The following is a 26,198-nucleotide window of genomic DNA, read 5'->3' on the forward strand; positions in this document are numbered from 1 at the left end:
TTACATTTATTTATTTATTTATTTATTTATTTATTTATTTGAATTTATATACTTCTTGATTGTACGGGGGAAAGACTCAAAGTGGTTTACATTCTAATAGAAAACTAGCGCAGCGCAGGAAGGGGGCTACTTGAGCAAGAATCATACAATTGTAGAGTCAAAAGGGACCTTTCACTTTGGTCTGCCAGGGGAGGAGGTGTTTCCTCTTCCTGGAAGCTATTTGTGGGGGATCATCTCAAAAGTCGCCCATCTGGAGCCTGACATGGTCCACCCTACTCAACTCTGCATGTGTAGACCCAGCCCTCAGTCCTATGAAACCTGTCTTGGACTACCACAGGCAGTGGGAAATTGTTACCTTGATTTTTGTCCAAACCTCAGATCCAAACTGGAAGAGCCAGTGTCAGAAGTTTTTTATTTTCCCCTATCCAGCCAGCTCTGATATCCCCACATTACCTGAATGCTTGGCAGAGTACTGGTAATAGTTAGTAGGAGGGGCAAGAATATTCCTCATGTTGATAGGTAACTCTTAAGAACATAAGAAGAGGTTGCTGAATCAGACCAGTGGGCCATCTAGGTCTGCATCCTGGTCTCACAGTGGCCAGCTAGATGCCTGTGAGAAGTCCGCAAGCAGGTCCTGAGTGTAAGAGCACTTTCCCCTCCTGCAGTTTCCAGAAACTGATATACAGAAGGATACGGTCTCCGGCTGTGAAGGCAAAGCATAACCATCATGGTAGTAGCTGTTGATAACCTTCTCTACAAATTTGTCTAATCCTCTTCTAAAGCCATCCAAGTTGGTAGACACCACTGCCTCCTGTGGGAGAGGGTTCCATAGTTTACTACACACAGTGTGAATAAGTACTGTATTTTACACATATGAACATAAGGCAGGCTTGGCTTTCCAGCCAGATTCCCCACAGTATCCTGACTGTGCCTCTCTTTTTGTCACTGTTCCTTGCAGAGCTTCATCGCAGTGAGAGTATGCAGGAAAAGAATGTGAAAGAAGCCAAAACCAAATGCCGAACCATTGCATCCCTGCTGACAGATGCGCCCAACCCCCATTCCAAGGGCGTCCTGATGTTCAAAAAGCGCCGCCAGAGGGCAAAGAAGTACACCCTGGTCAGCTTCGGAAGCGTTGATGAAGACCGCTGCTATGACGAAGAGGACGGTGTCTTCCCAACCAGCGAATCCGAGTTTGACGAGGAAGGCTTCTCTGATGCCCGGAGCCTAACAAACCACTCGGACTGGGACAATACTTACCTTGACATTGAGAAGCCCAAGGGGCCTCCTGCCCACGAGCAGGACCAGGCTCAACAAGGCCTCAGCGGGGTATCAGGCAAGGGGGCGCAGTTGTTTGAGCAGCAAAGGCAGAAGGCTGGGGAACATACTGTGGAGAGAGTCCCTACTCATGAGCCAGAAGAACAGCCCCCACCTCCACCTGTCCTTCAAGCGCATAACATGTTACACAATGAAGCCCCCACTCCACAGAAGGCAGAAAGGGCCCCTCTGAGTGTCCACTTAGAAGCTGTACAGGTCTCTAGCCAGCTGCCATCACCCAGCCCTGCTCAGCTCCAGTCTCCATCAGGCATCTTCGGAGGAGGAGGCGTGGGCTCCCCGAACTCGCCAAGTGCCACCAGCATCTTCAACAGATCCGCCCGACCTTTCACTCCAGGTTTTCCCGGGCAACGTCCTATGACTTCCTCTGTCGTGTTCAGACCATCTGCGCCAAGGAAAAGCAGTGAGAGTTTTGGTGGACAGAGAACAGCGGCGCCTCCTTTCTCCCCTGTCACTCCAGGGACCACTCAGCTTCCTGCCGCTCCCACGGCAGTGCAGCCTAGTGGCCCAGCAAGTGCCTCTGTGTCTCTGTATATCCCAACCCCTCCATCGTTGGTGCAACTCTCAGGGGCTGGAAATTCTGCGGAGGCCAAGCCACCTTCCAACACAGCCCGAACCTCCACAGCTTCCATATACCTATCGGCACCTTCTAAGCCAGCTGCAGAGGCTGTCGCTGCTACACCCCCGCCATTGCTGCCTTCCCAAGGCCAAGAGACGGCTTCTTCGACTTTGTACATCAGCCCCGTCCAACAGCAGCCCCTCTCCCAGCCCTTCACTGCTGTAGCGCCACCCATCTCACGGCCTGCTTCTGAGCCCTTTGCCTCCAGGGAACAGAGAGTTGCAGTTCCGGCTCCCAGAACAGGTATCTTGCAGGAAGCTCGCCGGCGGAGCAGCAAGAAGCCCATGTTCAAGACTGCGGAGGAGAAGAAGAAGAATTCCCCCAACCCCGAGTTGCTGTCTCTAGTGCAGAACCTGGACGAAAAGCCCAAAGGAGACCACCACGGGGCAGGCTTTGAGTCTGGGCCCGAGGAGGACTTCCTCAGCCTGGGGGCCGAAGCCTGCAACTTCATGCAAGCCTCAGGCCGGAAATTCAAGACCCCGCCCCCAGTAGCTCCTAAGCCCCAGCAGTCAAAGGCCTCTGGCGGACTGGTGAACGGCTCCTCCTCTGCCAACGACATATCCCACTTGAAGGGGAAAGGGGCAGAGCTCTTTGCCAAGCGACAGAGCCGCATGGACAAGTTTGTCGTGGAGTCTGCTCTCACACCGGCCCCAAAGGCCAGAACCCCATCCCCGACCCCTTCCCTGCCTTCCTCCTGGAAGTACTCCCCCAACATCCGCGCCCCACCCCCCATCGGTTACAACCCACTGCTCTCTCCGTTTTATCCCCTGGCAGCCAGCAGGTCGCAGGCCAGCAAGGCAGAGAGCAAAGTGAAAAAGGGGCCCAGCCAGAAATCGGGGATCAAGGCCATCGACTTCATGCGGCACCAGCCGTACCAGCTGAAGTCCGCCATGTTCTGCTTCGGGGATGTGCCAGTCTCTGACGTCCAGGCCTCCACCGCAAGCCAGGCAGCCCAGCAGTCCAGCCTGTCTTTCACCCCGGCCAAGCAAGTGCCCGTGAAAACAGCTCGGACCTATGAGATCCGCCGCTTCTCCACACCTGCTCCAGCGCCGGCTTCCAGCAGCCTGGCCCCTACAGTGCTGGCCCCCCGCTCTGCCACCACGTTGGATGAGCCTGTGTGGAGGACAGAAATGACCTCCATCTCTGCCCCCGCTTCCCCAGGGCCCTTCCAGGTGGCTCCCCCACAGTATCTAAGCTCCCCTGACCTCAGCCAGCCAGGCAGGGGGCCTTCCCCAAGCCGACCCTCCTCATCCTCCAGTTTCCAGGTAGCGAGACCCAGGTTCTCAGCTGCACAAACTGGGATGCAGGCACACATCTGGAGACCAGGTTCTGGTCACCAGTGAAAGAGAAATAGCGCTTCCCCATCCCCATCAGTGGGCTTCTTCACACGTGGTTTTTTAGGTGTACACCTAAGGGTTGGGGGGGGGCGTACATCTTCAAATTTAAAGTGTAAATGCAGCAGTTTATCCTTAAAGTGCACCCACCAGAGAGCTACTATTGGCTGCAGCTCACTGCTGAGTTCCCACTTTGTGGCAAACCCAGGTTTGCTGCCGTGTAGTAATGTGTTGAGATGGCCCACACGCGCAAGGCAGGCGTTTGAACAGAATAGTTACCTTCCGCTCCTCCCCTCCCTTTTCTGTTTAAGTTGAGTTCCTGTAAATTAGGACAATGAAGCCAAATGGGGAGGCAAGCAGCCTCCATTTCCGAATCACTGAACTATCCACTTTTTGGACTTGCGACGTTTCCAAGGGATTTAACTGTGTGTGGCCGGAGCAGGAGGAAAGTAGCAACGATAGAAGGGTTTGCCATTCACGTAGCGGCAAGATTCATAACCGCCCTAGGAAAAGCAGTGCTGTGCATCTGAAAACAAGTGCATTTTTATCTCTGAGAACAGCTCCTCGCCTCATCATCCGGAAGCCCCATGTAGTGTGAATGTGGTGGTAAGATGGAAAAGAAGCAGTCGCAGAGGCATGGATGGACCCTCCTAATTGTCTCTCAACACCTGCCTGCTAAAGCCCACAAATTCAAAGTTTTCATCACTCTCTTCCAAACAGGATTATCTTGGAAGCTTGTTGTGAGTTCCTTGGGGAGGCAGCCAGTGATGTATTGCAAGTTTCCGCTCATGCTAGGTGTAAGATACCCAGTCTTTGCCCTGCCTTAACTGAGAGCAATACTGTAGCACAGCCAAAGTTTTCCAAGGAAATGCAAATTGTTGTTGTTATTTCTTAAATTTGTATACGGCCATTCTTCTGAAGATCCCAAGGTGGCTCACAACAGAAAATCACTTTCTCTTTTGCATTTACAGGAAAGGCTTGGCAGGCATTTCCTTAGTATCCCTGTGTTATGTCTCTGTCTCCACATTAGCATTACGAAGCAAATACGGCGACTGCCAGGCATGGCATTTGCCTTGTAACATGCTGTTCTCTCTTGAAATGCCCCAAGACTGTGCCCCAGAATCATCTGCTTCTTCAACAGATAAGTCAGATAGAAAGTTTGAAAGCAACTGGTTGACACAGATGTGTGTGCCATTTGCTACGTAATTAAATGAGACAGGAGACATAAATTCCTCAAAGTTTCCTGGTCCTCTTCTGAACAGCTGAACGAGAGGCTGTGCAGGACTGCAAGGGCTGAAAAGCAGCATGAGATGAGAATTCGAGGTGGAAGAGGCACAGAGGCAGCAAGGCAGTCAAATGACTACTTCTTTATGGCAGTAGTGGGGTGAAGGTGTGTGAAAATGCAGGGAAGATCTTCTCTCCATCTCTCTCCGCTTAGTAGCCAATTTGCGTTGGTCAGAAACCGGACAATGTTGTGTGTCGAAGCACCAGAGAAGGAGAACCCTTTCAGAAAAATGAAAGGAAGACCAAGTGTGGAATTTTGGAGTGCAAGGTTTGACATTAATCTCTTGCTAGAATAGGACACTGTAAGTGGGAGGGAGGAATATGTGAGCAAGTGTGGGAGTGGTTTTCAGAGTCCACAGGACAGAGTTTTAAGGCGTTCCTGTACCTCAGATGCTTGGTCCAATGTCTGACAAGCTAGCAACTGGAAATGCAAGTCCAGGGCCAGTTTTTGTAGACTCTCCCAGGTCAATGAAAGCTAGCAGGGGGGAAAGGGATGGCTAGGAGTCGTATATCTACTCAAAGCCAGAAAGGGATAGAACAGGCAGCTTGCTGGAAGAACTGCCCTGGATGTGCTTGGGGTGTTTTTTGCATCCTCAGAAGCAGGCGGTGGCCATACTAAAACCAAGAAAGTGGCGGGGGGGGGGGAGAGAGATGGCGTTAATCAATGTAATACCTTTAATTTCTGTCAACATAACTTGAAGCTTCTGAGTTCGGCCTCTTTACCCATTTGCATGAGAAAATAACTATGTAAGGTATGAAGCAAACCCAGCCCCTGTCCCCCAAATATTTAATATGATGGTGGGGAGATCCGTTTTAACAAAATGCTGCACAGTGTATACCTGATTCCCACACAAACTTGACCTTTCCTGGCTTATCTTGGCCACAGTCCAGGCCAGTTCACAATGTATTATTTGTATGGAGGCCCAGGTAAAACACCAAAGTACAAGGGCAGGCCACTGTTCCTGCAGAAACAGGGGCCTAATTAATTGTTTGTACTCTTGGGGCATTCAGTCTCTACTCAGAGAAAAGCGAGGGCAGGGCTTTTTCCCCAGCTCACTGAAACTCCGTTCCAGCACCTCTCAGATGGGTGCCATGCTCATTATAAGAGAGCAAGGGAGGTGAGTTCCAGCACCTCTTTTTCTAGAAAAATAGCAGTGAGCAAGGGTGAATTGACTAGGCCCACGACCTCCTGTGGTGCATCATTGCTGCACAGTTTAGAGCCATTCGTGAGTTTGGGGGGTGATGTTCTGAAGTGGAGAGGCTCCCCATGTGATTTAGAGCCCTATGTGTTTGCACATGAGGAGACTGAGTGGCTGAATAAGGCTTGTAGCATGGAGAAAAGCATGTCTGCCATTTGAAATCAATGCATCATGTATATGTTTTGGCCAGTTATCATGAGGCTCAAAAAGCAGCTGAGATGCCGATTCCTTACTCCCTGCTGGTTGGAGAAGATACACACACAAAAATACATATATACTGTATATATGAGAATACTCCTGATCCTGTGAGTCAGGTGATAGCAAAGAGCCAATGCCCTGTCACTGCCTGTTATCGTAACAGTTTGCTGCACTCTTATCTTATTGTAGATGGAGTCTAGATATTGTTGGACTACAAACTCCCACCATTCCCAGCCACCTTAGCCAACTGTAAGAGATGATGGGTGTTGGAGACCAACATCATCTTGAGACGCAATGTTGGAGAACACAGGCCGATCTCAGCTGTCTGTTGCAGGAAGTTATCCTTTCAGCAGGCGAGGGTGGTTGAGGTGGGGCTCCAAGTGCAAGAGGGTGGATAGGTTCAAGGAAGAGTAGATCTGAAATACTGGTTAACATTGTCTGAAGAATACTAAGTCTGAAGAATGCAAACCTGTCATTCAAGAGGGAGACAGATGGAGCACAAGGGTGGTTTGTAATGTGCGGTTTCCACATCCAGATATGTACTTAGGTCCAAGGTCGAATAAGTTTGGGAGGCCTCAGCATCCGTGTAGTCCTGCTGACCTTATGCAGCCAAGTTTGAGTGTTGAGACCTAGCAAAATCTGGCCTGGGGAGGTGGGGTTGATCACTGGGACATACTTCTCGAAGTTGCTGTGCCGTGAAATGCAGGTTGCCAGTTTCCGACTCTTCTGAGCCTCCTGTGTGTTTTACAGCTGCTTGACTGTCTGCGAGAAGCACTGTAGTGATGGTAGCAGAACCTGCCTGGCCTGGCCTGGCTTGCTCTGCAGCAACCAAAGGCAAAAAAGCTCTCTTGGTGCCCTTTCACTAAGAGCCCTCCTGGAAAGGCTTAGTACAGGCAGGAAGTACGGATCAGGGTAGTGATATGCTTACCTTTGAAAACGGGTGCTGGGCACCATGAGAATGTAGAAGATAGGCTCTTCCCATTCCTTCATCCTGACCCAGGTTTTCATAGTTTAAGAAGAAATGTGAAATGGTGGAGGGAGGCAGCTTCTTTGCAAGAAGCATGAGAAGAGAACACACCAGAGCAAGGGATCCAGTGCCTCTGTTCTGCATGACAGCCCCTGTTGTGCCAGTCTGTGCTCTAGAAAGGTTCCAAGTCCAATCTTAACAGCTTAGGAATTGAAACCAGGAGCTAGAATTCAGAACAGCTTAGGAAGCAATACCGGGAGCTAGAATACAGAACAAGAGTTGGGAGCAAGGAATTTGGAGGAGCTCTTGATGAGGCTTCTGTCATTTTCACGGTCACACACAACCCAGCTGGAAACCACATCAGTGAAATTTTCACATTACCCTTTGTCAGATACCTTGTCATTGTTTGCTATTTAAACCGGCAGCTCTCTTGCTTCTCCGGGAGGGTGTTCAAATTTCACATCCAAGAAACGAACCTGCCAGCAACATCCTGAAATACACAGGGCTGTACATCTCAAGCAGTAAGAAAACTTTGTTCTGTTCTTTTGGAAATATTTTTATTTCATTTTATTTTTGAAGTTAAAAGTCACTTTACAACTGCTTGTGCTGAGGAATAAATTTCTGATACGCACTTTAACCGTTGCCTTCATTTGCCTCTTTCATTTTCAGTTTCTTTCACAGTGTGATCCCAAAACATCTTCACACTTGAACCAATGCTGTTACATTCAGTCAAAGTGACTCTGCATTGCACTAAACTGCCGGTCTAAGATAATGAGAGAAGGCGGCATTTAAGTAGCATTGATGCTGCTCATGTAATAAGCTGCTTTATCAGGCATAGGGAACCGCTGGTCAGGGATGGTGAGCATTTTAGTCCACCAATGACTGGACAGCCACAGTTTCAGTATATCCGTGTGATGCAAAATCTTCAAGGCAAGTGAATGAAACATAGTGAATCCTGAGATGGGGAGGGAGCTCTAATGACGGACTTCAACCTCTCACCTGTTGGATTCCGAGAAATGTATTGCTCCCCCTCCTCACACACATAATGTACACATCTTGACTGCCTTATATTTCCCACACTCCTGCAATCCAGCCCTTTCTCCTGGTACATAGCCTGTTAGTGGCAAACAGATTCAGTGGGAAACAAATACACAGAAAACACTGGAGAGTCAGAACCAAACCTGAAACTCCCTAACAGCCAAAAAAAAAAAAAAAAAATCAGGATTCCATACTCTACATCCTTGCTCTCATCTGTGAAAGTTGTGGGATTCTCCAGACCATTTGCCCCTCCCCCCTTGAAAAAGTGGCTCTCTGTTCCTCTAAACCCATTAAGACGCTTCTATCTTCTTCCCTCACAATCAGAGGAAATGATGGATGCCTCTCAAATCCCCAAATCTCCCCCTGGAGAGTTCTCAGTGGTCTATGCCCTTTTGAGACTGCCCTTTGTGGTTTCAGCGTGAGTTTTAAGGCAGGGAATGAGGAAAAGCTCTTACAGTCACCTCCATTGTGCTCCTAAACAAGGTCCCTTCTGCAAGTTGTTTACAATATAGCAGGTTTTTAAAAACCAGTGCAAATATGTGCCTTTTCTGCTATCATGTATTAGGCCCACTGTGCATCTTGCAAATGTCTTCACTGAAAGGTCAAATCCACACTATTCATGGCTTTCCCCAAAGAATCCTGGGAATTGTAGTTTACCCCCACAAAGCTATAATTCCCAGCACCCTCAACAAACTAAAGTCCCCATGATTCTTTGGGAGAAATCATGTGCTTTGAATGTATGGTGTGGATGTGACCAGATTCTAATTCCTTCCTCCTTTACAAAGAGGATATAAGGCAGGCACACACGGCCACTAGATGGTGGTCTTGTGCTTCCATAGCTTAGCAGGGTTCTGCATTCACCTGCTGTAGTGATAAGTTGGGAGGATTTAAAATCTTATGGCAGACTTACAAATCCTCTCCACTTAATCTTTTGCCCTTTGGACTTCACAGAGAATCACATCTGGCAATTACTCTGTGCCGCATATTTGCAGGGTTGCAAACCGATCGCATGTTCTTGGCTCTGCAAACGGATGGCTTGCAAAAAAATCTATTTTGCTCCACCTGCGCTGTTAGGATCACAGGCCGCGTCACAATTCTTCCACTTTGCCCAGCAGGCAGCTGTGGTCTAATGATGCTAACCTTTTCTTGCTTGTGCAGGTTACAACTAGTAAGGGCTTGCTGTTTGCTGCTACCTTAGGCTCTCTGCAAGGGTGAGATGCATCACACCACTGAACTACAAGAAAAACAAAGGTCTGCGGAAAACAGAAATATAACAACTCAGCATGGAAGCATCATGTATGAGGTCTTATTTAGAGGTATGATTTTGCATTTAGTGGTAGGAAAATATGGTCACATCATCAACACCATATATTTAATGCACATGGCTTCCCTCAAAGAATCCTGGGAACTAGTTTGCTCCCCACAGAGCCACAAATTCCTGCACCCTTCACAGACTTCAGTTCAGGATTATTTGGGGGGAAGTCATGTGCTTTACATGTGTGTTGTGCATGTGGCCACAGAGCTGGGTTTGTAAAAGCCTAGAGGTTTTGCATTCCCTACGTCCGATGCAACAAAATCATCAGTGGTTTAAAACCAAATACACAGAATAGAAATACAACAGAGCATAATTTTCTAAACCAGTTCATCCAACAACAGAATAAAAGGGTGAATCTAACCCTAGCCCACAATATTCAATCTATAATACTAACTAATAATAATAATAATAATAATAATAATAATAATAATAATTTATTCATACCCTGCCCATCTGGCTGGGTTTCCCCAGCCACTCTGGGCGGTTTTCAACAAAACACTAAAATACAATAACCTATTAAACATTAAAAGCTTCCCTAAACAGGGCTGCCTTCAGATGTCTTCTAAAAGTTTGGTAGTTATTTTTCTCTTTGACATCTGGTGGGAGGGCGTTCCACAGGGCAGGTGCCACTATCGAGAAGGCCCTCTGCCTGGTTCCCTGTAACTTGGCTTCTCGCAGCAAGGGAACCACCAGAAGGCCCTCGGTACTGGACCTCAGTGTCCGGGCAGAACGATGGAGGTGGAGATGCTCCTTCAGGTATACTGAAACAAAGAAGATAAACAGAAAGAAAAAATGGGGGGTGTCAATTACTTAGGTTAAAATATGAATAAGGGTAAAAGGTAAAGGACCCTTGGACGGTTAAGTCCAGTCAAAGGCGACTGGGGTTGCGCCACTCATCTCCCTTTCGGGCCGAGGGAGCTGGCATTTGTCCACAGACAGCTTTCTGGGTCATGTAGGCAGGATGACTAAACCGCTTCTGGTGCACGGAACACCGTGACGAAAGCCAGAGCGCAGGGAAACGCCGCTTACCTTTTAGAATATGAATAATATGAGAAGACAAGTGTAATCACAAAGAGGAAGAGGAGGGTTTGTTGTGTGCTTTTGAAGCAAAGCACATGAACCAAAGCTCCGCATTCTGTTTTAAAGACAAAAATCAAAAGTACTTCTCATAAGTACTTCATAAGAGAGCACCTTCCAAAAATGGGACGAAAGGGAACCAACCCTCCAAGCAGAGAACCAGCTCCAGAAAAGAGAGCATCTGCCTTACTTCGGCTCAGTACAGTGACCACTCTAAAGTCATCTTGCCCTTCTCACAATGTTCCAGTTTCTGCTTCGGTATTCCATTGTGCTAAAGTTTAGCACCTGGCTGCAAACAGCAGAAGAGCTATTAGGACTCTGTTGTGAAATTTAAGGACTTCTTGAGGCAGCTTACAATGATTGGATTGGGATAAATGACATACACTACAAAGCACACATTTAAACCAGAAGCATTCGGTATTCAGGCAATTCTACTACAGGGATGCGGGTGGCGCTGTGGTCTAAACCACAGAGCCTAGGGCTTGCCGATCAGAAGGTCGGTGGTTCGAATCCCCGCGATGGGGTGAGCTCTCGTTGCTTGGTCCCTGCTCCTACCAACCTAGCAGTTCGAAAGCACGTCAAAGTGCAAGTAGATAAATAGGTACTGCTCCGGCGGGAAGGTAAACGGTGTTTCCGTGTGCTGCTCTGGTTTGCCAGAAGCGGCTTAGTCATGCTGGCCACATGACCCGGAAGCTACACGCCGGCTCCCTCGGCCAATAAAGCGAGATGAGCGCCACAACCCCAGAGTCGTCAGCGACTGGACCTAACGGTCAGGGGTCCCTTTACCTTTACCTTACTACAGGGTAACAAAGGCCTACTAAGTGACCTCAAGCCTCCTTTCAGCTTAATCTACCTCACAGGGTTGTTGTGAATGAAATGTGGAGTGGGGATCATATACAGTACATTGGGCCCTTTGGAGGAAAGCCTGAATATAAAGATAGCAAATGAAATAAAGTTCACCTTGTAGTCACATTTCTTCTGGCTGTGTTCATAGCTTTAACAGCAAGAAGACCCAAACACCTGACCAGGTCCCTGAAGAAAATTGTGTTAATTTGCATGCCAATACGCTGCTTACTTGAGTTTGTTGGCTGCTGTGATAGAATCTCCTTTTTAAACACGTTGAGCCTGTAGCCTTACGAGCTGACCACATGACAACTGGCAACAGCAATGAAATGGACAAGATGCACCAGCAACCGCAGCTTGTTATCCGTGACCTTAATTCAATCTTGCAAGAATGTAAGATGACACAAATGTCTAGGGCTGGGAGTGTCGATAGCTATATGTGTGTACACATGGGGCAGAGCCAAGAATTTTGCCTGCTATACCTTTCAGTAGAACTGCACATGCCATTGGCTTTGAATATTTAGGGAAGTTCTGTCTTCTGAAGCTCTCTCTCTCACACACACAATTCTAAGTGCTGTGGACTTACAAGAGGAGTGACACACACTGCCAACAACGTGTGTTCCTTTGACTTTTGTATATATAGACAAGGAGGGTCAAAATAGCTTCTGCTGGACTGGAGAGTACATAGATTTGTATGCAGAGCAACAGAGTTGCCATATCAACTTTCATAATGAGGGGCACCGCAAGCCAAACTCAGAAAACGATGTTTGGGACCTGAATGTGACACTTCTGCAATGTGTGGTGATACAAACCAGGACAGGTTCCTACAGAGAAACGGGGGTGCTGCATTATATCAAATTAGAACTTGGTAGGAATGACACGGGTGGCGCTGTGGTCTAAACCACAGAGCCTAGGGCTTGCCGATCAGAAGGTCGGTGGTTCGAATCCCTGCGACGGGGTAAGCTCCCGTTGCTCGGTCCCAGCTCCTACCAACCTAGCAGTTCAAAAGCATGTCAAGTGCAAGTAGATAAATAGGTACCGCTCCGGTGGGAAGGTAAACGGCATTTCCATGTGCTGCTCTGGTTCATCAGAAGCGGCTTAGTCATGCTGACCACATGACCCGGAAGCTGTCTGTAGACAAACGCCGGCTCCCTTGGCCTATAGAGCGAGAGGAGCACCGCAACCCCAGAGTTGGCCACGACTGGACCTAACGGTCAGGGGTACCTTTACCTTTAGGAATGACAAGAGACCCTTTTGCCAAAGCAGTGCCCCTCACTGCTCAGCAGGGATTTGCTTATCCCTGGACCCTAATTTCAGAGCACCAAAGAATCTCAGGTTTCCCCAATTCTTTCTTCGGTTTTGTCAGAGCATCCTTACAATGCTACCACTCTAAGGAAATGAAACAAAACATCAAACATCCTTTCTTTCTTACAGTCATGAGATTAAAAAAAAACCACACACACATTTAAATATAATAAACTGCATGTAACCTTTCATGTAGGTTTTATATAATGTGATAGTGAGAAGCATGGACAGAACGTGGTCCGTACATTTAAAATTATCCCACTGTCACTACTGGCCATGCAAAGCAAAGAACGAAGAGTCAGGATGAAGACCTTTCAGTCAAGCAGGCATAGTGGAAAGTACTTTCACTCAGGCATAGTCCCAGCCTGCCATAATCCTACAACATGAGGACTCCACAGAAGCAGAGTCCACAGGGAATGACGGCTGGTCCATAGACACCCTAGTGGATCAAAGTGAGTGAACCTTGAAGAGAGATCCCCACAGCTGGGAACCCCATTACCTTGACTGCAGCAGGAGACTCTGGCCCTTTAACTACAGGAGACAGAACTTAGTGGGTGGGGCTTCCAGTCAATAACTACTATGTAGACCTCCTATAAAATTCAGCCAGTTGCTCTAAGCGCTTGCTGGAACAACTTGGTTGTGTTGCTTTAGCAGCTTTATCTATGATGCTGAACTCACAACTTGGGTGCTTTTGCCTGTACAGCCAGGAACTTCTGACCTCCAATTTTGTGGACTATCACCCCTATTGGATCCCTGCGGATCACAGTACAGCCTGACCTGGAACTTCATATAGTTCTTCAACATGGAGGAGAGGCCAATGGACTGCCTGAGTGGGTAAAGCTATCTTAAATATAGAGCCTAAAGGGACATCATAGCTCAGCAAGCCATTCAACCTGGAACCTCAACAACATACCATCTGGGGGTGGGGTGTGCAATAACATAACTTTTCAATTTGTAGCCCTAACAACTCCCGGCACCCACATGGAGAGGCCCCCATGGGATAGCCCATGTCTGAGAAGGGTGCTCTGGCCTGATAGCTGATTGCAAGAGACTGAGAGACTGAAAGACTGCTTGGGAAAGGTTTTCTCTTTCAAAAAAGAAAGGGAATCCAGAGAGTGGATGCTCTGCAAGATCAGGCGCTGACGTGAAACGACTCATACGTTCTTGCACAAGGCTATGGGAATGAGGTTACTTGCAGGGGAGAATGCTGAATGTATGAACCAAGACATGGAGAGCCTGCCTACAAGCAGCTGGTAAGACCCCAGCAGCACAGGATCCAAGGAAACTTTCAAAGAATTGAGATCCATCAATAGCCAGCCAAATCCCAAGTCTTGATGACTCCCAGAGCACTGTCCCACAATTGACAGTAGTTATGTGGAAGAGGAAAATTGAGCAGGTGTAGTTTGCACAACAAGCTGTCATTCCCTCTTCTGCACGATTATTAACAGTGCAAGAGCCCTGCCGTCTTTTGCAACTGACCACAGTGGTTCAGAGTGTGAGTACAGCATCCTCTTCTTCGGAAAGGCCTTTTCCTTTCAAATTCTATTTCTGATGGATTCAGGGACTCTGAGATTGTGTTAGAGGGTTTCAATAACTGAGGGGTCAGGAGCTGGGTCACAACAGCGCTGAGGGTAAGCATAAAAGCTCCTGGTGTCACATAACCCAAGCTGGAATTGCAGCAGTTACCAATGCTGAATCTGACAGCACTTGGTGTTTGGGAAGAAACACCTTGAATATGACCACCTTACTTGACTGCATCTTGCTGTCAGCAATTCCTCTACACTGCACCCTACACTGCACCCAGTTCAAGAATTATTATTATTATTATTATTATTATTATTATTATTACACACACAAACACACACCGCCTATCTGGCTGGGTTTCCCCAGCCACTCTGGGTGACTTCCAACAAAACATTAAAAATACAATAAAACATCAAACATTAAAAACTGCCTTCAGATGTCTTCTAAAAGTCAGATAGTTGTTTATTTCCTTGACATCTGGTAGGAGGGCATTCCACAGGGCAGGCACCACTACCAAGAAGGCCCTCTGCCTTGTTCCCTATAACTTCGCTTCTTGCAGTGAGGGAACTGCCAGAAGGCCCTCGGCGCTGGACCTCAGTGTCCGGGCTGAACGGTGGTGGTGGAGATGCTCCTTAAGGTATACTGGGCCAAGGCTGTTTAGGGCTTTAAAGGTCAGCACCAACACTTTGAATTGTGCTTGGAAATGTACTGGGAGACAATGTAGGTCTTTCAGGACTGGTGTTATGTAGTCCTGGCGGCCACTCCCAGTCACCAGTCTAGCTGGATTAGTTGTAGTTTCCGGGTCACCTTCAAGGGTAGCCCCACGTAGAGTGCATTGCAGTAGTCCAAGCGGGAGATAACTAGAGCATGCACCACTCTGGCGAGACAGTCCACAGGCAGGTAGGGTCTCAGCCTGCGTACCAGATGGAGCTGGTAGACAGTTGCCCAGGACACAGAGTTGACCTGCACCTCCATGGATAGCTGTGAGTCCAAAATGACTCCCAGGCTGCGCACCTGGTCCTTCAGGGGCACAGTTACCCCATTTAGGACCAGAGAGTCCTCCACACCTGCCCGCCCCCTGTCCCCGCCCCCAAACAGTGCTTCCATCTTGTCAGGATTCAACCCCAATCTGTTAACCACCATCCATCCTCCAACCGCCTTCAGGTACTCACACAGGACCTTCACCACCTTCACCATGGCTTTGACATTTGCAGCTCTTGCTTGGCATGCCTTGTCCTTCCAGTCCCTTGCTTCCCTGTGTTTCTCTTAGGGCGCCTCCAGACTGCTTAATATTTTGTGAGACATTTAGGTTGCAAAAATTGAAGCAGTCTACCCTCTAGCACAACAAATCCATTTAAAAAAAAGAAATGGACTGTTGAAAGTGATGGGGAAACACTTTGAAAAGCACAAGATAAATGAACGATGAGCAGGACAGGACATAAATGCTCATTGTTCTTGCATAACCCACCTCCATGCAAACAAATCAGGATGAATGCTCAATAAACACCGGATATAAACTAACTTCTGTGTATGCTTTGTGCAAGCAAACCAGGATGAATGTTAAATAAATAGGTCATCCAGGGGGAGCCCTCTATTCCCACAGTCCTGCTTTTCTCCAGATTTCCTGGCACACATTCCTCTCAAGGAGTCAGGGTTCATGCCTTGCTTCCTTGCTCTGAGGCTTTCTAAATGGAGAGGCAACTTATAAATGTTAAAAGTAAATGTAGAAGGTAAAAAATTTCCCTGTCTGCTGCAAGTACTCATACTTCTGTTGGTAAAAGTATGTGAACTGAAATGCAAAGTGTCTATTTTCTTCCTGCTTCGCGCACTAGAGAGTTGAAACAAGTACACTGAGTCACCACCATGCCAATGGCAGCAGAAGTGACACGTGGCACGACATAGAGGGGCTGTGATCATATTGCTCGTCTGTGTTCCCCTCCGAGCCCCAGAACCTTTCCACGCCCATTCATCTCACAGAGCTGCCGGCCAAGTTCTGCAGAACTGCATGCCCCAACCGACCCATCTCTTATCAGCTTGCAGCCGATTGCCCTTAAATGCGCGATTTCAAGCATGTAACCCATGTAGCTTTTTATGCAGGTAGCAGCAATGCTTACAACCCAGAGGAAGGAGAGTGATGTGCAGAGCTGGTCCCCTGCTTGGTATCTGGCCCCAGGTTGAGGTAGCTGTCGTGGGAGTGCTGAGGTGCACTTTTCTCTCTTCCCAGCCTTGCCTGGGCTGGTGCTATCTGAGACTCTTGGACTCCGAGATCCCGTTGACTATTAATAACCCCAGGATGTCTGTGTGAGCAGTGTCTCCAAGAGTCAAATTCGCAGCACTCCACATCAGCACTTTGTGCTGTGCAGACCCTGAGCAGGGAGCGTGTGGGCCCCAGGATACCCAGGGGGGGTCAAGAAGAGCTACTAAGCCTCCTGCAAGACCAAGCAAGCGAAGAACGCCAGACACACCAAGGTCTGCTCTTGCTGCTGGAGGCTCTGCGGAGTGGCCTGTGCATGCGTGCCTGAGGTGAGTGCCTCCACAAGGTGATGGTGAGCCGGGAAAGGTAGCTAGGAGGGATGGGACATTAAGAGAGGGGGCGGAACAAATGGTGGAAAGTCTGCATTGCATAGCAGTGCGCTGCCTGGCAGTGGGGAAGGGGGTTAACAGGCAAAGCAGGCGGAAAGAAGTACTTGCGCCTGTGAGCCTGAGACCCCTTTCCTCCCTAAACGCTCCCGGAACCACTAAATCCAGCGGACCCTCTTTCCTACACTAGAACAGCAAAGTCCTGCTGAAGTCCCGCTCTTGGGGACAATGACCATTACAGAGATCCCTTTTTCTTGAAGCGATCCACTCAAAATTGTCACCGCCGGCACTGGCAGCTTCAGCAGTCTTAAGTTACCATCCAGGACATTTGGGAAGGCTGCCAACTCTCCCGTTCCTTTCGTGGCCTTACTAAATGTCAAAATAGATCAGCTCTTTCTCTTGGATGTATCTCAGTATACTGCACATAAGGGTGTTTCCTCCCATGTTTCCCCACTTACTAACTTATCTCACTAAGTAATACTACAGCAGAAGTTCTTTCCCATTCCCCATGAGGTCAGGTAGTAGCACCAATGCCTTGCCAGCTAGTTTCTGCTCCTTTTCTCTATCACCGGAGCAGCTGTCCAGGGTCTTGCCAAAGTATTCATACGGGGCATTTAATTGGCACATCATCTGCCCTTGATTTGGAGATATACACATTTGGCAACTACATGACATGGAGTTCACACTTGTCGGAAGGATCCCAGTTAGAAAGAAAAGTGTGGAAATCAGTAAATAACTCCATTCCAGAAGACATTTTGTTGACCTGTAGGGTTCTCATTTGCTCTGGCCAAGGTGCTACACAGCAACAATCAGCCTTCACTTCTCACCTCAAACTGTTCAAAATGGAATTTTAAAAAATACCGTAAAAACAGTTTTAAGATGAAGGAGCTCTAGCCCAGCCTGAGCTCTTGGGCTCAAATGAGGAATTACAGGGTGAAATGTGTTTTGTCTTTTGATACAAGAGTAATGCTGTCCTTTGCCCTTGAAATCTAAGAATAATGAATGAAAAACCTTGCTTGCAATGGATACATTTCACAAATCCTCTCAGTTTAATGCCTGCAATTCTGTACTTTTAATCAGAGACTGGAGAACAGATGGCAGAAACAGCAGAATTTAGATGTCTAGCTAGCTGATTCTTCTTCTGCTTTAAATAGAAGGTGCAATCAGCTCCCTGGACATCAAGATTCTACCAGTTATGCCATCTGTCAAAGAAGTCCTACCTATTTTGTCATGGCTGAGAGTTTGGGGTGCAATTGCCAGAACTCTCCCACATAAATGTAGAAGCAATTAATTTTAATGATGGCTAGCAAATGAATGTAACAAATTCATCTGTTGAATTCCTTGTCTCAGACATTCCTCATCTTGCCAAGGGAAAAACTGGAAGACAAAAGGGTGAATTAGGATTGTGTGGTGAAATAATATCCCTGTGCTTTTGTTCCTACTGGTGTAAGTAACTTCTGCATTAGCAAAAACAAAAGTAATGGAAGGGGTTTTCCTAAGCAATCGTTTTTTTGAGAAAATAACTTTCTAAGTTTCAAGAGATTGTCCTCTATCTATATTCAACCTTCAAAGTGTACAACAAAATACAACAGCAGATTAATTATCATTTTATTGCATTGATTATGATTAGGAGTGGGTGAATAATTCCATTTTGGTTTATGTCAGTGTCTCATTTTTCCAATCTGAGCACAGTTCTCGACATTTCCACATCAGTTTCCATTTTTTAAAAAATCTCATGAACATTCATCAGCATTTTAGTGCAAATTTCTCCTCCTATACACATTTTTGTATGCAATTTTTGCCTAAGGCATTTTTGCAAAGCATTTTATTTTCCCTAATAGTTCTATTTCTCCAAAAATAATGCATTTCTGAATGTTATTTTCACTGATATATCCATTTTCATGCATATTTTATCTCAGTATGTGCATTTTTGTACACATTGCTTGGCTGGCGAACTGCACTGCAAAATTCAGAGACGTGTGAATTTTGAACAGTTGCATTTCCGTTCACATATTGTTTTGTAAAATGTGAATTAGGCAGATTCGCCTTTGTTTGTGAACTGAATTGAACCTATACCTACCTTGTAGGAATGTGGCACATAGGTAAATAGATCCATTTCTACACAGTCTTTCAAAAATGTTGAGGTTCTCAAAGGCAAAATGCAGTATACAGAGACCAGAGCAGCTGCTAAGGAAAGCAGAGAACACTGATTGGTGAGATTCTGGGAAACATATAAGAAAATTTAAATTTCCAACGAATGCTTGTGATGATCATGATTTGGGGCAATGATTTGCTTACTTTAATGGAGGAACCCCTGCACAAAACCTTTGGCTAATATGGTGGCTGCTTGCTTCATGGGAGATGAGACACAATTTCTGAAAGGATGTGAAAAATATAGGAAGGAGTGCGATGGCTGGGAGGATCACAAGAAGAGTTTTTTGCCCAGGTATGAAGTTGGCCAGTCTCTTTAGGCAGCCATATAGGGAGCAGCAGGAATAGGCCTGTAGAAGTGTGGGTACCATTGGCATAGGGAAATGTCAGAGGGATGACCTGGGTGCTAAATTTAGGCTGTTCGGTAAGAAATTTGGGACCTCCATGGTGGCTTTCTCTAAATAGACCTCCTGTTCCCAAATAGGAGCAGTAGGGCAAGCAGAGGTTCTGATGATCAACGGATTAACAAGAAACCAGTAGTTCTAACAAGTACATTTTTTTCCGCTATTAACAAAGGAATATTCTGTGCAGGAAAGAGATTACAAGCCAGCAATGAATTTAGAACTAAAACAGAATGGAACTGGGCATTATGATACTGAAACACTTGAAGAAGTAGTTGCAAATTAGAGAGTGGTGTGGACATGAACAGATTTTGCGGGGAGGGGGGACTCACGACGAAATTGCTAAAATCTAAGCAGGCCCTGGAGGTCACACAAAAATTCCCACAGTGCCATTTCCTTGAATAAATTGGCAGCCCCCTATAGCTGCCTTGAAGTTGGGGGGGAAGGGGGTAGATCTAAATTATGGTTCTGCTGAAACCTAATTTGGCTCTTGGACAGGGAGAGCGAGATTAAAAATGTCTCTTAACAATTAAACTCCCTGGGGACTTCTGGTCAAATCATCACCTTCTCTGTCTAATCTATGAGGCCACCACTTTCCTGAAGCTAAGCAGGTCTAACCTCCTGGGAACCACATGTATGACACTTCGGGCTCCATTACAGAAGAATGGGTAAAATGCAAGTGTAAGAAAATGGCCGCTTACTCAGTCTCTGGGTGGGCAGCAGTTGCGGAATTCCGCCAGCCAGCTGCAAAGAATGGTGGGATAATCCACCACCCCTAGATTTCAAATTGGCCATCAGGTAGCGAGAGGGCCCAGCTATAAAGGCCAGCTGCATCCAAGTTTCGGACCGTATTCAGATCCGAGAAGGAATTTCCTGCAAACAAGATTGACCCTGTTTGGAGGTTTTGCCTTCCTGATAACAAATAGTCACAACTTTTGGCAGATAAGGCGTTGGGTGGAATCCTTTAGTCTAATATCGGGTTGGTGTGAAGTGGTGCATCACCTCTAATCCAAACTGGAGCAATCGCAGGGTTCTCCATTAGAGGGGTCTAGTGAGAGCTCTGTCCAGAAGCCAAGCATGGGCCACCTATGTAGACCCATGTTTTGAGGAAGTCCCATAATCTCAGGCACGACCCCACTCAAACATCTGTCACCCATCTGGAGGCTGAAATTGCATATGCACCCAATGACTGAGCCAAAGCCTACCTACAACTATAAAAGTTATGGCCAGTTTTAAAATCCCAGAATGTTTTCTTGTTCAGTTTGTTACACATAAACATTGCCTAGGCCTTTGCTGCCTGGGTTGGGGGTCACTGTGAGTAGGTCCGCTATAGCAATGCAGGCAAAGAGTATTTCAGTGGAAAACAAGCAAAATTACATTTGAGTAGAAATATAGGATTGTGATGCCAACGCAGAAGTTTGACAACTGTCAAAAACTGAGGTGTAACTAATGTAGTCTTAATAGGGTACCCAAATGTTAGTGAGGTGATTTTGAGGAATAGGCCTAGCCAAAATAAGCTCTATGTGCTGTTGTTTTTTAAATCAATGTAACAGAAAGGAAAGTGGACATATGCTGGACCTTTGCCATTGGGCTACGAAATGTGGAAGTTTATTGGTGCATTTTTTTTTCTGGTGGGTGGCTTGTCATGTGTGTGGTGGTATTTCAGTGGGTGGTCCCTTTTGCCACACCCTTGCTTCCATTTGCTTTCCCCTAAGAACAACCTAACGGGACGTGGGTGGCGCTGTGGTGCAAACCACTGAGCCTAGGGCTTGCCGATCAAAAAGTCGGTGGTTCGAATCCCCACGATGGAGTGCGCTCCCGTTGTTCGGTCCCTGATCCTGCCAACCTAGCAGTTCGAAAGCACGTCAAAGTGCAAGTAGATAAATAGGTACTGCTCTGGCGGGAAGGTAAACGGCGTTTCCGTGCGCTGCTCTGGTTCGCCAGAAGCGGTTTAGTCATGCTGGTCACATGACCTGGAAACTGCGGACAAATGCCGGCTCCCTCGGCCTATAGAGCTAGATGAGCGCCACAACCCCAGAGTCTGGACCTAACGGTCAGGGGTACCTTTACCTTTGCCTTTTTAAGCACAACCTAATCATAAATTTAACATGCTATACATATACCATGCTCTTTGCCCCTTCTGTTCCCACCCCAATATATATTTTCCCCTTGTAGCTCCACTTGTAAGGAGCAGGTTTCACTCATTTCCCTCTTGTGTAATCTACACATATGGCTACGCATAGGCAGTCCAATGGAAGAATGGAAATCACTTAACTGTTGCAGTAGGGGGCTAATCCTGTCCCATGTTCGTCTTTATTTGTCTTGGCCTCAGCTTAGGGTATTTTGAGGGTAGGGTGGGTATATGTCTTACCAGCTGCCAGCTGTGCCTTTGACTGGGGATGTGGACAGAGTTTGCACTTTTTGAAATCGCTTACAAAATGTCACGCAATTCGCTGTTTTGTGCCCCCAAGCACAGTGAGTGAGATTCTTCGAGAAATCGCAGGATTATAGTGCTCTGCTTGGTGGTGGTGCTTTTTAAAATGAAAAATCTTTTTTTCCATAATGAATTCTGCTATTCTAGCTTCCCGTTATACAAGTAATCTCCTGGACATATGGCAAGTAGGGTGGTTATTATTATTTTTTTTTTTAAAAAACCTGTTAAAATTCCCAGAAAAGCTCCCCCCTTTTTTGGGGGGGGGTGTTCCCAAAGAAAGCTAAACAACTTTGACCCCCAACTTTGTCTGGATTCCACTTTGGGGGATATAGCAGCCCCAAAAATATGCAAGATTACGTAAACCAAAACCATGCTAGAATTTGTGGCTGGAATTCATGTTGAGAAACATACAGTCTGTCAAAGTTTTTGAAAACAATTATGAATTTTGTACAATTTTTTTTTACTCTTTTTACATCAGATGTATCACATTTATGAAAGAGAACAAGGTGTAAAGTGGGATGGGTTCAATAACGTGAGAAAAATGAATGAAATAAGACAACATTACAAATCGCATCGTTATTGATAACTGAAACCAGGAAGAATAGAACATTGATAACTTAAGCGAGAAACACATGGGGATACATACTGCAGACTAACCTGCATCTCTGGAATACCTGAAACAGCCAGAAATCGTTAGTGGCAGAACTAATTTTTTTGCTCAAGTCAAATCTGCCCATTTACCAACATACATTTTCATGAGCACAATATACCGATAGATACTCCCATTGTTAAAAACAAAACAAAACACCTCAGAGAAAAGCACTATGAATAACTAATGTCATTCTGTTGCAGTAAAGATGTGACCTTTAAAAAAAAGCTATGCTTTTAAGTAATAGATTTAAGTAATCTGATAATATGTAAACTAATCATCAGATTACGTTTCTGCCATACAGCATGTTGTATCAACTTCTATTGAACATTGTTGAACAGGTTTCTAACAATATATCTGGAACATTTATATAGTCCAGTGTTAGCAGAGAATCTTCCTTAGCTTCTTCAGCCTAGAAATTAATAAAGAGGCTTCCTGGTCCTTTCTGTCCTCCTCAGGGACATGCCACATTATCAAATTATTTGTTTTGATTTACTTTCCAAATCTGCAGCCTACACAGTTATCTTACTGAATAAAATCTCCTGCACAGCTTACTCATCACTCAATTTCATTTGTTGTTTTGCTACATCCTTCTGTATATTATCATAATTAACAAATATAGTTCTCTGTACTGAGGTGACTCGTCTGTAGACCAGAGATCTCAGAACCTCAATGAACCTCAAACATACCGAACAGCTGGGTACCAGGTCATGAAATTTCCTGTTGGCGCTTATTATTATTATTATTATTATTAGTCACCCATCTGACTGGGTTGCCCCAGCCACTCTGGGTGACTCCTAACAAAATATTAAAAATGCAATAAAATACTAACCATTAACTGCCTTCAGATGTCTTCCAAAAGTCATATAGCTATTTATTTGTTTGATATCTGATGGGAGGGTGTTCCATAAGACAGGTGCCACTACTGAGAAGGCTCTCTGCCTGGTTCCCTGAAACTTCACTTCTCGCAGTTGGGGAACTGCCAGAAGTGATTGCTGAAACTGGCCGAAACTGCAAAATATGCAGCCAGAATGAAAAACAGGTCATGTGCCATCATTGTTCCTTAGGGTTTGCTGGGTCTGGAAAAGATTCCAGAAGCATCTGTGTGGACTGGCCCCTTTTGTCTTGAGAGAGGAAGTTGGTAGACACCTTTTCTATATATGCCAGAAGGGGGAAGGGATTAGCAAACGAAAGAAAACTCCACTGTGAAAGAGGCAACAGCTCTCTGTATTTAACCTAACACGAATGAGAAGTTCATTTACACTATTCTATTCTCGTACAGAAACAGCATGCCTCTTGCAGGAACCCCGGCTCCCAATAAGAAGAGAAAGCCTACTAAACTCATTTTAGAACTAACCCAAGAAGGTAAGATGTATGTGCACCTGAACGCAGACATAAAATCCTCTCTGAGCACTTCCTCCCTAGAGTATCTGTGGAGTGCCAAACAGAGAACAAGCACAGAAGCTTCTATGAAAATGAAGAGTCATGAGTGGTTAGGTTACGGCTTATGTAGAAGGACCACAACAGTCTCCTGCTTTCTAGAATATTTACAGAGCCAAAGGGCTCACCCCAAAGAGCCAAATTGTATGTGATGCAGTTCGTCTCAAGTTTTTTCTTTTTCTTTTACAAGAAGAAACCCACAAGCAGAAGAATGGCACAGTGAGGGACACAATGGCTACCCATATTTTCCCAGCTGAGGAGAAAATATGGATATTTATTTCAATCTCTCACTGTCACTGATGTTAAGTCCTTAGATTTCAAGTAGCACTGCAGCAGCAAATGTTACTTAGATATACACTGACCAGTGGCGGATTTACGTATAAACTAAACAAGCTATAGCTTAGGGCCCCACTTTCTTGGGCCCCCTAAAAAAGTTCACTATTAATATATGTCTTCTTAATTGTATTTCAGTTCAACAATAACTTTGATAAAATACATATTTTGTTATGTGCAAATGGCTTTAGATACCTATTAGGTCCATATAGCATATATTCAACACAAAAAACAGTGACAATTTGTTCTTGACAAAGGACAGCTGGACATATAAAGGGCCTCATTATCTTCAGTGGTTTAGGGCCTCATCAAACCTAAATCCGGCCCTGACACTGACATATGTGCCCCTCCTGCACTACACATTGAAAACAGTTTTATGCCACTTTAAACAGCCGTGTCTTGCCACAAAGAATCCTGGGAACTGTAGTTGGTTAAGGGTTTTGAGAGTTGAAAGGAGATTCCTTATTTACCTCACAGAACCACAATTCCCAGAGTTCACTGGGAGGAGGGATTGAGTGTTAAACCACTCTCGGGATTGCAACTCAGAGAACTCTAAAAAATTATAGCTCTGTAAAGGGAATAGTGGTCTCCTCACAATGCTCAGCATGGTTAACAAACTACAATCCCCAGGATCCTTTGAGGGCATCCATGTCTGTTTAAAGTTATAATACGTACAGTGGTACCTCGGGTTAAGAACTTAATTCGTTCTGGAGGTCCATTCTTAATCTGAAACTGTTCTTAACCTGAAGCATCACTTTAGCTAATGGGGCCTCCCGCTGCTGCCACCGCGTGATTTCTGTTCTCATCCTGAAGCAAAGTTCTTAACCTGAGGTACTATTTCTGGGTTAGAGGAGTCTGCAACCTGAAGCGTCTGTAACCCGAGGTACCACTGTAATGCGTTAGAGGTACAGTACAGACAGGGTGGTAAAGAGTCGGGAAAGAAGTTAATTGTTTAATTATCTTGCTTTGACTGGAAAACAGGCATGGCTTGATTCTGAATCGCTAGTTCTTTGACTTGTTTATGGGGGGGGGGCATAAATATACTTGCACAAGCAAGCCACACGAAGCTCTGATTCAGTATAGTAAATGAATGGCAGCGCCTTGGCTGAAATGCTTCAGTATTGCTTGAAACCTTGTCGCATGGCCTCCAGCATGCTGTGCACATAGTTTATCAGCACAGCAGCCACAGCTAGTGACTGCTGGGGTTGGGATATGAACAGCTGTGACCTAAGAACCATGAAGGATGTTAACGGTGGCACAAGTTTTAGGACCAGGTGGCCTTCAAGTTTAGGGCCTCAAACATATGCAGAGCTCAGACCCTGCAAGATGAGCAAAATGGTGTTGCTCCGATTGTGTGGCGTATAACTGGGCTCATCCCAGCTCTGTACTGCGGAAACATCAACAAAATCACAGAGGTTCCCTTGTTACAGTTCTCATGGTGGATTCCTGCTGAGGAAGCAACAATGGAATCCATGAGAGGCAACCGGGATTGCTGCCTTAGAAATGAAATGTTAACAGCCTGTTTTGTTTGTTTATGTTTGTATGTGGTTGGGAAAATTAAATAAAAATATTTCCTTTTAAAAAATGGCGAAGACCAAAAATTGGCTTCTGCTGGCTTCCTTGGTGTCAGGGCTAGCGTACATTAGAATTTCTAATGAGCATAATCTGCCAATTTCTGTTTGGATTAGGATGGAAATCATCAAAAGTAAAAAAAACCCCCAGAGATACAGAGACTAAGAATTCTGCTGTCAGGTGTGCAAATGCCATGCCCATTTTCACTTGCCTGAGTCAAACATCTGTTCTGACAATGACCCATAGAGATCAGTCCTTTTGCTCTGTCTTTTGACACCCGATTTCTGCTGTAAACGGTGGAAGTGGACATGGCGAGAGAGTTCCGATCTCCACTTCATAGAATAAGCAACTGAGGACGACAGGTTGGCATGAAGTAATTTTAGTTTGTAGGCTAGTGTTATTGCTTCTCAAAGGTACCGCCAACCCTGCTTGATGCCACCTGAGTGATATTGCCATTAACTGAGAAAGAACCATTTGTCTGTGATAGCTGGTAGTGTGTAAAGATGGGTGAAGTTGCAGGGTGAGTAGAACAAAAAACTGAACATGTTCAAAACTCAGTGGTGCTTGCTAAGCAGGACAGATAGAAGTAAACATGGTTAAGAC

General features: G+C 45.9%; 2 protein-coding genes across 4 annotated transcripts in view; both read left to right on the top strand.

Moving 5' to 3' along the window:
• The window catches only part of SYNPO2L (synaptopodin 2 like), a 42,548-nt gene extending 34,978 nt beyond the window's left edge, over window positions 1–7,570 (top strand). For both annotated transcript variants that reach the window (XM_081006502.1, XM_081006501.1), the window contains one exon: window positions 959–7,570. In XM_081006502.1, coding sequence (XP_080862628.1) covers window positions 959–3,294 — 2,336 coding nt within the window. In that variant the 3' untranslated portion in view covers window positions 3,295–7,570. The remainder of the gene's footprint in view (window positions 1–958) is intronic.
• An 8,779-nt stretch (window positions 7,571–16,349) lies between these two features.
• MYOZ1 (myozenin 1) overlaps window positions 16,350–26,198 on the top strand; it is a 28,970-nt gene continuing 19,121 nt past the window's right edge. Inside the window, exons 1-2 of one of the 2 annotated variants that reach the window (XM_081006541.1) lie at window positions 16,351–16,558; window positions 23,533–23,615. In XM_081006541.1, the coding sequence (XP_080862667.1) occupies window positions 23,540–23,615 (76 nt within the window). In that variant the 5' untranslated portion in view covers window positions 16,351–16,558; window positions 23,533–23,539. Of the gene's footprint in view, window positions 16,559–23,532; window positions 23,616–26,198 lie in introns of both variants that reach the window. The other variant, XM_081006542.1, reaches the window with a different exon arrangement.

Source organism: Podarcis pityusensis (genome assembly GCF_964106645.2).
Source record: "Podarcis pityusensis genome assembly, chromosome: 5".
Classification (NCBI taxonomy): Eukaryota; Metazoa; Chordata; class Lepidosauria; order Squamata; family Lacertidae; genus Podarcis; species Podarcis pityusensis.